This window comes from Miniopterus schreibersii (genome assembly GCF_964146895.1).
Source record: "Miniopterus schreibersii genome assembly, chromosome: 1".
In the NCBI taxonomy this organism is placed as follows: Eukaryota; Metazoa; Chordata; class Mammalia; order Chiroptera; family Miniopteridae; genus Miniopterus; species Miniopterus schreibersii.
The window spans coordinates 194,912,372-194,925,503 of NC_138101.1; the positions used below are offsets into that span (position 1 = coordinate 194,912,372).

Below are 13,132 nucleotides of genomic sequence, written 5' to 3' on the forward strand. Positions count from 1 at the left end.
CTGGGCCCATGAAAGTCATAATGTGACCCTGTCTCTGGTTCCCTATTTCCGTCTTTTGTGAAATTAAGGGGCTGAATGAGGTGACCTGTGGCTCAGTTAATGCCTCTGCAAAGTGATTTAATGCACCATGGTGTAGACTGGGCCGCATTGAGGTAGATGCTGGGATCAGGACGGACTATGGCTATGTTTTTCTAACTTTAGTCGACAGGAAATGATTCTGTTATAGAATACCAGAAAACACTTATTTTGCATCAGAGGGAAGTAAATAGAGTGAAGCACGTGACCCGTGGAGCGTGTGCATGTGTCTTCCTTGCAAAGGCTGCATCTGGAAAGAGTGTCCTGGTCTACTGTTTTCTTCTAAGTCCAGGTCCCCAACAAAAGGTATAGAGAGTCTCCCAAGCTGGTCTTTAGTCAACAACAAAGGCTCTAAGAAACAGACTTAAAATACCAAACAGACTGTACAAACATCTCCTTAAAGTAAGCTTGACTTTAATACTTGGCTTATCTAAGAGTGGCTCACACTAGCAAAGGACAGGAGCCACTCTCTCCCACCACCCAGAGCCAGTACCCTGCGTGAGCTCCCATACCTCACACTCAGCGTCCACGTGCACTGAGTACTCGTGCTTGTCATCAATCACAGGAGAGTTGGGTTCACCACCCTGCCCAGAAACAGAAGCATTCTAGAGCTTTCTTCATAGATCATGAAATGAAATGGTCGGTCCACCTTGATGATGGGAGGCATGGAATAAGCAATAATTTCTGACATGGTTCCCGCCACTGCCTCTGTTCCTTTTTCATCGACCTCAATCACTGCTCTTAGTAAAACCTGGAAGAGGAAACAATGTGGGTGGCAGTGGGGAGGAAGGAATTAATTGAGCCCCTTGATATTTTTTGCTGTGGTCCTACCCACAGGGCCATGCTCCTGGGAATTAGTGGTACAGGGCTCCTCTGTGCTGAGAGGAATGGTCTGAGGTTACACCAGGCACTTGCCTTGAAGCTCAAGACAACAGCAGGAGACCCCAGGACTCCAAATGTGAAGTACATTTTGGTGTGGGCTCAGGGACTCTGGCTGGCCAATCCATGCACACATGCGTCAGATCAGCAGATAGTTACTGAACATGTACTCTGTTCTTTTTTTTAAAAAATGCATCTTTATTGATTTCAGAGAGGAAAGGAGAGGGAGAAATGTCAATGATGAGAGTCACTGATGGGCTGCCTCTGCACGCCCCCTACTGGGGACTGAGCCCACAACCCGGACATGTGCCCTGACCAGGAATTGAACCACGATCTCCTGGATCCTAGGTCGATGCTCAACTGCTGAGCCACACTGGGCTGGGCTGTTCTGATTCTTGATTGGACATGGTGCTCTTCAGAAGGTTCTTAAGCTGCCTGGACCTCCTGAATTCTTTGGCCTTCCTTCTGGCAGGCAGGCTGGGGTGAGGGTTATGGCTAGTCTTCTGCTGCAGCTTCCCAGCACCTACTACTGCTCTGAGGAGTCCCTGGGGCAAGCCCTGGGGTCCCTGAGCTCTTCCTGAACTCTGGTTGCCTGTACACAGGCCACCTGTCATGGCTGGGAGGCCTTTCGTCCAGGAATCTCATGTTATGTGGGTGATATGCTAATATAATTATTATAAGAGGAGATAATGGAAACATCAATGTAAGAACTGAAGATTCCCTAATTTTCTACAGTGAAAAAATTTACTTCCCGGAGTAAACAGAGGGAGAATATTTAGTGGTTTGCAATTTAAACTGTAAAAGAGCATCACGCTTCAGCTTTCCGTGCGTTTGCAAATAGGAAGTCTTGCAGGTGCTGGTCTGTAGGATTGTCATGTTTATTTGTCTCACCTTCCCTGAGATGAAGCCTGGTTACCCTGCTGAGTCCTCTCAGGTGGGTGCCATTTTTAAGCTCTCGGAATTAGAAAATGCAATTCTGTGGGAAAATATTGACCAAACCCCACAGCTAAGAAAGGATATGGGAAGATGCAGCTGCCATTTGGAAACGTTGGAACATTTTCTGTTGCAGTAACCACCGGGGGGTTACTACTGGCATTAGTGAGCAGGCCCGGAGTGTTAGCCTGTTCCCTCTAACACACTGAGCTGCTCTGAACAACAGGCGACTGCTTCCCCTCAAAACCTGGAGGGCTTCCAGGAGAAAGCAGAGTAGCTGAAGAGATTCCTGTGACAGGTGACTAACCTTGCTCCAGTCGCTTTAGAGGCAGAACAAGGGCCAAAGAGTATGAGCTAGGGAGGGGTTCGGGTCTATATATATGAAAAAACCCAAATACAATTTTAGCCATTTGTGGATTGGGCTGCTTTTCAAAGAAGTGTTGAGTTCCCTGTCACTAGAAGCCTTAAAAAGAAAAAAAGAAAGAGGGGGAGGGAGGGAGGAAGAAAGGAAGGAGAGGAAAAACCGGGGGGGGGGGGGGGCTATTTATAGGGATATTACAGAGGGGATTCCAACAAGGGGCGGGAAGTTGGGCAGATGACTTCCAGGGGTTTGCTTCACCTAGAAAGTGGTGTAATTTCATGAAATTTTAAATGAGACTGTGAATTTCTCCTTGAGCGTTTGGGAGACAAGAGGGAGAGCTCTACATAAGAGAAATTAGTTGAACTAATGTTTTAATCAAGTAGCTAAAAATTCTCAAAACATCCACCCTGGGTGCTATTTCAAGTTTTTGGAATTTAAATAGAAGTTTCTACCATAACTTGGTATTTTATCAACATTAAAATGATTTGCAAAAATATGTGCTGGTTTTGGTACTTAGGATTTGGTTCCTAATAAAAGATCCTGGCTTACCTTAGATACTTTTAGATTTCTCGCAGTAGCTGAGAGTTCACTCAGGTTGGCCCAGGGCGAGAAGATTCTTCTGATTCTCATCTGCTTAAGCAGTTCATGCATCTCATACTTCTGGTCTAACTTGAACTTTGGAAAGAAAACTTCCATATTTCTGTGGTACAAGTACATATAATGGTGAGATACAAAGCCATAGACTCTAAACTCTAAAAACATCACTCTTTCCTTCCTCCAAGGTTATTTCCATGACCAAGTCTCCCTCACTTGACTGTATGTATATAGCTCACTCCATTCTTTTCTAATGGTCTAGCTCAGAGAAAACAGTTCTGGCATATCAAATATATATATATATATATATAAAACTTCAGCTTTACTAAGCCAGTTTTATTTCCCAGCCAATGACTCACATTCTCTTTAGAATACAGTATTTTTCATCCATTTCCCTATGTTTTAAAAACAACCCAAACCAAATAGCTTCTTGCAGCAATTCTTTGCTCCCAGCAATCCTGCAGACTGCAGGGTGGTGGCTGCATTCAGTGTCCGGATTCTGCAAACCCCCAGTGTTCCAGGAGGGCCTCAGGAGTCAGGATGGATGGCAAGGGGGAGGGAAGGGAACTTTCAGCCCTGACCTACCTGTAGCCAGAGAAAGGCTGATATTATCTACTTTATTTACATTGGAGTTCTCCTTTGAAATTACTTTGTTTGAAAGATGAGTTCTGTGGCTCAACAATGAAAAGCATGAAAACTAATCACTGATACTGTTAGTCTTAAGGAAGTCTCAATTTCTCAATCCGTGAAGTGTAGCCAAACGTAGCACCAATTTCCCAGGTCATTCAGAGGACTGAGTGAGCGAACATGGAAGCGCCCAGAATGCCTGCTGCTGAGTAGGAGCTTGACTTTGTTTCCCTCTGCTCCCTTTATCCCCTCCTTCTTCGCTCACCACATCCAGTCCACTAGCAAATCCTGCCACCTCCAGCTTCCTAGGGACCCAGGGTCCGCCTGATGCTCCTCACTGCATTGCGACCCGCAGCCCAAGGGGCACGTCATGACCCGGGTGGTTACAGTGACCTCCTGACTGGTCTCCTTGCCCCCGCTCCCCCAGGATGTCTCTGCTCAGCGCAGGGGCCGTGTGGCCCTTTCAAACGCAAGTCTCCCCATGCTGCTGCTCCGCTCGGAGCCCCCGGGGCTGCCCATCTCCCTCAGGAAAGGCCCAGTCCTTTCTGGGGCCTGTAACATACAATCCTGGTGCCTGGGCCCTGGCTCTGACCCCATCTCCTCCCCGGCTGCCTTGCTGCCCCCCAAACCCAGCAGGCACGCTCCCACCCCAGAACTGTCTACTCCGCCTGTGACACTCCTCCCCCCAGCACAGCTGCACGTCCCGCTTCACTGCTCGGGCTAGCTTCCCATCACCACCGCTGCGAGGCCCTCCCTGGCACCTACCCGCACCGTCGGTGCCCCGTTGCCTTCCCTGCACTTGGAGGTGTCTCCCTTCGCTAGAGCGTAAGCTCGGAGAGGGCCCCGCCGTGCACGTCAGTGCCCAGTCAGGGCCCCCAGTCAGGGCCGAGGGAAGGAACCAACCAGGCAGAGATGCGGGGCAGAGAACAAACCAGGCGCCGAGATGCGGGGCAGAGTGGTAATGGCCTCGCAGCCCCTGCTCCCGGGAGCCCACCGGTCGCTCAACCATGGAACTAGCGAGTGCTCGCAAAGACGGGGGGCTCGCCCGGGTGCGGTACCTGGTCTCCATGCTGCTCAGCCACGTGTCCACGAGGTCGGTGCTCAGGTAGTCCTCGAGGGCAAGGTGCTCGCCCATTCCCTCCGCGAGGACCACCAGCATGGCAGCGCCTCCTCGGTAGGGCAGTTTGAGCACATGGCAACGGAAATTCTTATCAAAGGTGGAGGCGAAGTTGCCTACTGTGTACATCGTGGGCACCTTAACCGTCCTGTACTTGTCCAGGTGGAAGGTGTCCGCCGTGGTGAAGACTGGGTCAAAAGGGGTCAGCCATCTCCCTGGACAGGTAGGAAGAGAACTCGGTGTGGAAACCACCCTCCCGGGGCATCCCTCTGGCTACGTCACAGAGCGCCAGGGCTCTAGTCCCCTTGCCACCCCAACGGGGAAGGCAGTCTCCTGCGAGGTGTGTTCAGACCACAGCTCGGGCAGGCAAAACAAACTCCCCAAAGGCCAGCCTTCCTGGCCTCTCCCAGCGGCAGAACCGCCCGCAGGCTCTACCGGAGATGCAGCAGCCAGGACGTGGCCTGGTCACCCGCTCCCTGTGGCGAGATCCAGCCTGGAGGAGAGCGGGTCTCCCACTGCTCCATCCACGTGAGGGGCCCTCTGCCCACCCTCTGTCTAGTTAGGGCACACCGTGTGCAGGAGCAATGACATTCCCCACCCATCACTGCTCAGGGTTCTGCAAGAAGGGGACCCTTGCTGACAAACAGCCACACGATCCTGGGTAGGCTGCCAGCATGCAGCAGCATGACTGCACTCAGACCTCTGTCCTGGGGGTGTCGCCTGGCCAGCGGGAAGCATGTTCTCCTTCTGGACTCTGCAAGTCCCTGAGTCCCCTGCCCCATTAGAGGGGCAGGATGGGAAGGTTCTGGCATGAGAGTGTCGAGACCCCCGGCCTGAGTTTGGCCTCTGCCCTTTATCATGTGACCTTGGTCAAGCTCACCTCTCTCAGCCTTACTTTCATCTAAACAGTAGGTAGGAGTGTTCCCATTTTCTATATTAAGAATCTGAGGACAAGAGACTGTCACTTGCCCCAGGTCACAAAAGGAGAAAGTGAAGGAGCAAAGATGTAACCCTAAATCTCACAGAGATCACATGCCCAGAAGATTCACTGTGTCAGAATATTAGAGGTGAGGAGAGCCGTGTAGAGGTGCTTGGAAAACTAAGGACTCCAAGCACATGGGTCACCGGGGCAGGGGCATCGAATGAACACGCCCAGCACTGCGCCTGGAACGTCATACACAGTCGATGCCTATTTCAGTCTGTTCGTGAAAGCTGAAAACTGTTCACAGAAAATCATTTGGGGTTAACGATTTACTGGCCAAACAGGAAAGGAAGAGACTGTTGTTAGAGACCCACTGGCTTTGGGAGAGCAGAGCGTCATCAAAATACCTTTGAGCAAGATGTAATCCAGAAGAATTACTTTGGTGTCAGGATTAATCTCATCAAAGAGTTTGGGGATTTTCCCCTGCGTCTCTTTGTTAATATAATGATTCATGAGCTTTCTGGCCTGTGAGGCATTGCGAAAATTCACAGTCACACACTGAGTATCGAAATACCTCTTGGATAAATTCAGGAAGGTCTCTTTGACATCAAAATCCTTGTGGATAAAGGCCAAGCTCCCCTGGGTGAGGCCCAGCTCCCGGTTGTGGGAGAGGCGCTGTCTGAGCCGCCGAAAGAGGGTGAGCAGCTGCCCGGGCCTGGTCTGGTTCAGGGTCTGCAGGAGGAGCCTGTCCTCCAGCTGGGCTTTGGTCTGCCCTTTGGTCCCCAGCATCAGGGTTGCCATTGCCAAGGATAGGCCGAGTGGAGAGAAGACCACGTTGCCTTCGTGCCTCATGGAGATCTTGCGCAGCAGGCTGAACCCCAAGTTGGAGGTCTCGTAAGAGAGCTCGTGCCCGCTGGCTGTCAGCCAGGGCTCTTCCTGCTCCTCCGCAGGGGCCTGCATGCCCTGGAAGGTCCCATTCGGGACAGTGGGGGTCTGCAGAATTTCCGGCCCTGCCTGGGCTTCTGGCGACCAGGTACCAGAGGCCAAGCCAGGCACCAACCACACCCGGGCCAGGAGGCAGGGGAGTAGCAGGCTCAGCATCGCCTTCATCTGGTTACCTGTGGAGGCCAAAGGAGCGCGTCTCTTCAGCAGCAAGGCTTCCTCGGAGAAAATAGAGCAGAGATTGGTTTTAATGCCCGATACAGCCACTCATCCCTGTGTGATGGTCCAATCCTCCAGTGACCCACTTCCTTCCTTTGGGAGTGGGCAGGGGCTTATCTCCAACTCTTGCAGCCGAGTCCCCTCAGCAAGACCCGGAGCAAGAGGTGGCCAAGGTTCACCGAGGAGGAGGGGATTCTTTTACAGAGCAAAACCCCCTCTGGGTTGCATCCCCTGCCAGCCTGTGGGCAGCTCCTGGCCTCCCTCAACTTTCTACTCATTCCATTTCCTTCCAGAAGGGGTGGATTGGAAAGGACATGGTCTGGGTGCCAGGCCTGACTGGGTGTGGGTCAGAGCAGGGCCAGGAGGCTCACAGACCTTTTATTGGTCTGCTTCATTTGTTGCCCTTGGTCACTGGGCCCAACAGCAGCCCATCAAGCTGGGTTTCGGGGACTGAGTCTGGGGCATGTTTGGCTGGGGATGTAGAGGGTCTGAGTAGCGATCAGGGCCAGGAAAAGGGAAAGTGCTGAGTCTACCTGATTCGGTGATGAGAATTCTGCCCCTTGTCTCTCCTATAGGCCTGGGGCCCAGTTTCACAGCTCCTTCTAGGTCTTCCTTCCTTCACTATACCTGGAGCCCCCAGGACAGAAATGACTAGCCAGCTTGTCCCGCCTGAGGCCTGGGCTAACCTCCTCTAGTCCTCAGAGACTGTGAAGTGTGTCCTTTCTCTTACCACCCCAGGTGGAGCCAGCCTTCGGGCCCAGGCAGTGAGTCTCCAAACCCCACGCTCCTCACCACTAGCTGTTCAGCCCCTACTACCTCTCGGGCTCCATCGCATCCTCGGGCACAGAGCCTGGCTCCTGAGCACCTGCACATTTTCCGTCTGAACAAACACGGGAGGGCTGGGCTGGGCCACCTGACAGTCTCCACACTCAGCTCCTGGTGTTCAGCTGACAGCACCAGGTCTGCGACCCAGAGGCTGGCTGGGCAGGTCACTGAGATGCATGCTCACTCTCTTGGTCCACTGCCCCAGGAGGGCTCGGGTGGGGCCCAGTAGGCATTGGCAGGGGAGGCTGTAGGCCTCACAGGAGTCCCCAGCAGTAGAGACCCTCACTCTGAGTCAGGCGACCTGCAGCAAAGTGTGGTGACAGGGTGAAGTTCCCAGGCCTCCTCTCCCTGACACAGGGCGTTGTGTCCTCATCTGTGCCTGGCACAAAACAACACTGGGTCCAGGACTCAGTACACTGCTCTTGCTTGTGCTAAATGGCACCGCAGAATTCCGCCACAAGTCGTTACCTCACTCAGTGAAAGAAAGACTTCTGCTGTGTTTCTTAAATGCCAGTGTTTGGGGACCCTTATTGCAAATGCTGGGTAAGTACCCCCTGCAGTATCCAAAAGGCCCCTGGCCCATTCCTTCACTATATGGGTCTGCCTCGTTTTACTGTGCTGCGCAGATACTGCGTTTTCATCACCATCTGGGCGAGGCCCTCCACCAGCAAAAGATCACGGCTCACTGAAGGCTCAAGGATGGTTAGCATTTTTTGGCAACAAAGTATTTTTTAATTAAGGTGTGTATATTGTTTCTCAGATGTGACAGTATCGCACACTTAATAGACTACAGTATAGTATAAACATAACTTTTATATACACTGGAAAACCAAAAAATTCATGTGACTTGCTTTAGGATGATACTCACGTTATTGCAGTCTGAAACCTCAGTTTCCACAGTATCTCTGAGCTATGCCTGTGTACAGTATTTAGCACTACTCTGTCAATTAATAAATTAATCCCACAGTAGCGTACTCTTGAATTCATATCACTTCTCTCTGACAGTGGTCAGAAAATCCCAGCACCCAAATAGATGTCACCCCTTCTGTTGCCAAGTCTTACTGTGCAGCTACTCCTTCAGTTTGAAGTGGCAGCCCAGCAATACATGGTGCCCTGCTCGCTGCTTACTGGACAGACCCATGTATCCCTCGTCCCATCTATGGAACAAGACAGAATCTGTATGCAGGGTACCCCTCAAGCACCAGGGTTCCACCAAGCACGCCAAGGATGTATCCTAAATATGACCTGAGTGGTAAGAAATCAACAGCTCACTCACACTTCTCAGCTCTGCTTGTACCTGGAGCAGCACCCCCACACAGCCCTGCAGGAAGGGGTTTGCTGTGGGCAGGAAGAAAGCCAGGATGTTGAGTGTGGCTTGAACAGTGAGTGCTCTGGGCACAAACTCTCAAGACTTAAAAACCTCATCATCATTTCTCTGCCCTGCAGAGGAAGCCCCATGTGTCTACAACACACGTCTCACCCCACTGCTGCCCTCTCCAGTCTATGAGTGGGCGTGGGCACTGCCTAGACGCCCACCCCCTCACCTAGAACCCATCCAGCAAGGGCGAGAACGCTGCTTCCCATCCCTCGTTAGATTGTTTAGGTATCCCTTCAATCGCTGTCTCTTACCAGTGAGTGGCCCCCGGGTGCCTGGGAAGGTCCTTCATTTGGGGCAAAGATGGGGTTGAGGTTTGTAGCTGAAAGCCTGCAGCAAATATTTGCTATTCCAAAGTGCGCGGCCCATGGGACCATTACTGATTAACATCTTGCTCAGACATGCTGGCGTTTCTGGAAAAGCAGAGACAGTGAGAGAGGCTTCCCATGTTCCCCACCTACTCCTCCAACCCTGAATGTGGAAATTCCTCCACGACTGCATCCGTTTCTCAAGTCCAGGCATAGCTCTCAGGAGATCCAGCTCCTGCTGGGACAGAGTTGTGCCAGGCTATGAACACCTCCTGTGAAGGGAGGCCTCCTGAGTCCCCAATCCAGGGCTGGCACCATGTGGGGTGGGACAGAGATGATTAAGACCTACTCCCCCAACACCCAAGGAACTCTCAGTCCAGTGGGAGAGATGGACAAGTACATTGCTATAAGCAATACAAAGTCATCTCAAGGTCAACTTGCCCCTTTGCCAAACTAATGAGCCAGGAATCCTCAAGTACCCAAAGTCAAGGCTGATGGAGACCCTTTAAGACAAAAATTTTCAGATCTATTAGACTCTCCTTTTAATAATATAAATACTTCATGTGTCCTTTACTACCCTAAAGGGAAACTTATAGTTAATATAAGGTAGCCACAAATTTTTAAAAAAAGCAAAATACTGCTCTATAATATGGAGGGGAAATAAAAGCGAAGTATAAGAAAACATGTAAATGCTCTGGCATACTTCATCAGAAGACGTGGTGATGCCATCAGCTGTGGGGCCGCTCAGAGGATGTGTGCTGCACACAGTTCATCATGTGCTACTGTCAGAATTACTGCTGGCCACGTGGTTTCCTGTAATGGTGAGTCATGTTGGGTAAACTTCCAAAAAATAAAAAACATCTTCTTCTCATTTACATGGTCATTGTCTTCATAGAAAATTCAGTAGAAATTAAAACCTCGGGGGGAAGTGATATCTTTCTATGAAACAAAACACCCGTGGGACTGTGAGGGTCTAGGCTCAGATAACATGAATGGGTTTTTCACCTGTATGGGCTTGATGTGGGACATCTGAGCCATGTTACCTCATTGTGGTGGACGATCCTGAGTGTTCCAGTGTATCTGGCATCTCTGGGCCTCATTCACTCATGCCACTAGCACTCCCCAAATGTTTGTGAAAATCAGAAGTGCCCCAACACGGTTCCAGAGTGTGGCTGTGGGGCAGCCCCTGCTCTTTTGAGAAGCCCTACCTTCAGGGTGAGGCTGGCCCAAGGGTTCTCCCTTCAGACAGCACAGGAGCCAGCTTGTCCTGCTTGTTCCCTATCCTGCAGCTGAGGGGCAGCACCGCAGCCAGGTGCTGCAGGGCTGCTTCCTGCAGGCAGAGGGCCTGTGAGCTTCACCACATGTCCCAGTGGAAGCAGGAGAGTGAGTGCTGGGAGGCTCGACAGTGGTCACTGGGGCTTCAGAAGTGACATCAAAGTAATCGCAAAGTAATCGAGGTGCATTTTTGACCATCTGGACGGCTCTCAAAACTGCTGCCATTCAGAAACGGATATTTATAAGGAAGGCATCAAAATATACAGAAAAGGGCTCCAGGGACTCTGTGAGACACCCCTGACTCGAGCCCTCCCCAAATCCTAGCTGCGAGCCTTGGGGCATGGAACCCAACCTGTCTGAGCTTGCGTTCCTTTCTGGAAAATGGCCAGAACCGCGCCTCTGGCCGATGAAAATCTCTGTAGCACCCAGGAAGCAGGAAGGAGATGGGCAACACAGTTTCTAAGGCGGTGGGCCCTGGTCCCAGAAAGTGTGGTTCAGAAGCGAGCACAGGGGTCCCGCACTGCTCCGGGCAGGTGAATTCAGTCCCTGCTACTGTGGCTTGAACTCTTGCACCAGCTGCGTAACCCTGAACAAGCTCCTGGAGCCCCCCTCTGCCTCCATTTCCTGGTCTGTAGAAAGGGTTAAATGAGGTCCTGCTTGGTACCTGGTTGGAAGTGCTAACGAGTGGTGCTCCTTGTATAATTTTAGAGCCAGCGTGAACCTCAGGGGCAGGCCCAGACCCGGGGTTTGGCGTTACCGAGGACGACAGGCGGGCCCACGCCCACGGAGGCCTTTCCCGCCGGTGCTGCAGCCAGAAGAGAACCACGCCTTCTGACGTTCGGTTTGCTCTCGATTTCAGCTTGTCACACGCACCTGCAGAGAGAGATTGGGCAAGATCTGATAGGACGGTCTCCGGTGACGAGAGTCCGCTCCGAGGAGACAGCGCTGGTCCTCCCTGGAAGGCCTGGCGGGCAGGCCGAGGCCGCCCCGCGGGGCGAGAAACGGGGGCTTCCAAAGCACGTCCGTCCTGGAACCTGCAGGACTAACTGTCTGAAAAACAACCAAGACCCACTATTGGCATACTCAGCTTCAGGGAAAGGCGAGAGGACGTGCCCTGCGTGGACCACACGGAGGGAAGCTGAGGCCGGCGGAAAATGACAGGCTTCTCAGGTCCTTGCAACACACGGGCACGCAGCACGCAGCAGGTATGTGCGCATGCTCGCAGGTACGCAGTCTCCTACGCACCTACGCACGCACGCACATACGCACGCACGCACGCACACGTGCGCGCAGGCTTGGGTGCAAATATCGCGTTGTTGGCTCCATCCCGTTCCGGTGGCAGCTGACGACGTCGCGGGCAGACCCGTTCTGTCCCCAGCACCGCTAAGCCGGGCGCCCAGGCAAGTCCATTACGTCCGTTATGTCTCAGGCTGCCCCGAGAAGCCTGTCGGGACAGTGGCCCGCGGGGTGGGGGTAACTTCCGGGTAACTAGGCGGTAGCGCCTCAGCCCGCCCAGCCCAGGAGGCTCAATAACAGAGCGTTCCTTGAGGTGGGGCTTTCCTTTGGTTGGGTCAAAAGAACCTTTGACTAGGAGAGAAATAAGTGTTCGTTGGAGGGTGTAAAGTAACAGATGCTCAGAGAGGTCAGTTAACTTGTTCAAGAACACAGAGCAAATGATTTTTTTAAAAAAGGTCGGAGGTGTGTTTTTAGGCCAAGTTCCTAAAAGTGGGATTTCTAGATCAAAAATAACATACCTGTAATTTCGTTAGGTGTATTTGGTTGAAGAGTGGTCCCCCAAAAGATACGTCCAAGCCCTCACTCCTGAACCTGGGGATGTGACCTTATTTAGAGAAGGGGCCTTTGCAGGTGCGATTAGGTAAGGATCTGAAGATAAGATTATTCTGGATTTAGGGTGGCCCCTAACTCCAGGGACAGGTGTCCTTATGAGAGGAAGGCAGAGGGAGATTGGAGACACAGAGACAGAAGACGACCAGGCCACGTGAAGACAGACGCGGAGGGTGGAGCAGGTATTTACGAGCCACGGCCGGCCCAGGGCTGCGGGCAGCCACCCCAGCTGGGAGACGCCCAGAAGGGGTCCCCGCGCAGAGCCTCCAGAAGGAACGAACCCCGCAGACACCTTGATCTCTGACTTCTGCCCTGCATCACTGTGAAAGAATTTATTTCTGTGTTTAAGACCACGTAGTCTGTGGTCATTTGTTACATCAGTCTTAGGAAACTAATGCATTGTATATTGCAAAACTCCCTTCCTTAGAGGAATTTTTGCATTTCCACTAGCAGTGTATGAAAATGACCATTCCCACACAGCCAATAAGGGTGTATTATGCCCGGCCAGGCGTGGCTCAGCGGTTGAGTGTCGACCTAGGATCCAGGAGATAGGGGTTCGATTCCCAGTCAGGGCACATGCCCAGGTTGCGGGCTTGATCCCCAGTGGGGGGTGCGCAGGAGGCAGCCCATCAATGACACCTCTCTCATCAGTGATGTTTCTAGCGCTCTCTCTCCCTCTCCTTTCCTCTCTCTGAAATCAATAAAGATATATTAAAAAAAAATAGAGTGTACTGTGAAGTTTTCAAATTTTTGTCCTTCTGATAGATAGGAAATGATATCTCAGTATGTATGTTTTTAGTTTCCATTTTTATTATAAGTGAAGTTGGACATATTT

At 51.8% G+C, this 13,132-nt stretch overlaps 1 protein-coding gene across 5 annotated transcripts; it reads right to left on the reverse strand.

The window, feature by feature from the left end:
- Positions 1–454: 454 nt before the first annotated feature.
- SERPINA10 (serpin family A member 10) lies at positions 455–11,480 on the reverse strand. Of its 5 annotated transcripts, XM_081162091.1 has the most exons (6): positions 11,326–11,392; positions 9,124–9,282; positions 5,916–6,669; positions 4,528–4,801; positions 2,798–2,948; positions 455–826 (listed from the first exon to the last, which is right to left on the reverse strand). In XM_081162091.1, exons 2-6 carry the CDS (start codon positions 9,244–9,246, stop codon positions 635–637), a joined length of 1,494 nt encoding a protein of 497 aa, XP_081018217.1. In that variant the 5' UTR covers positions 9,247–9,282; positions 11,326–11,392; the 3' UTR covers positions 455–634. The 5 variants fall into 5 exon arrangements, with proteins under 5 accessions (XP_081018217.1, XP_081018220.1, XP_081018221.1 ...); XM_081162094.1 differs by lacking the exon at positions 9,124–9,282 and having other exon boundaries at positions 5,916–6,665; positions 11,326–11,480; XM_081162095.1 differs by lacking the exons at positions 9,124–9,282; positions 11,326–11,392 and adding an exon at positions 11,210–11,310 and having other exon boundaries at positions 5,916–6,665.
- Between the last annotated feature and the right edge of the window lie 1,652 nt (positions 11,481–13,132).

What these genes read in the sequence shown, in the direction of transcription:
- SERPINA10 (XM_081162091.1), bottom strand. Translation starts at nt 9,246, where the DNA reads ATGGTCCCATGGGCCGCGCACTTTGGAATAGCAAATATTTGCTGCAGG. An exon ending in GGATTACATCTTGCTCAAAG is followed by an intron (nt 4,802 to 5,915) that starts GTATTTTGATGA and finishes CTACCTGTCCAG; the next exon opens with GGAGATGGCTGACCCCTTTT. An exon ending in CTGAGCAGCATGGAGACCAG is followed by an intron (nt 2,949 to 4,527) that starts GTACCGCACCCG and finishes CTTGTACCACAG; the next exon opens with AAATATGGAAGTTTTCTTTC.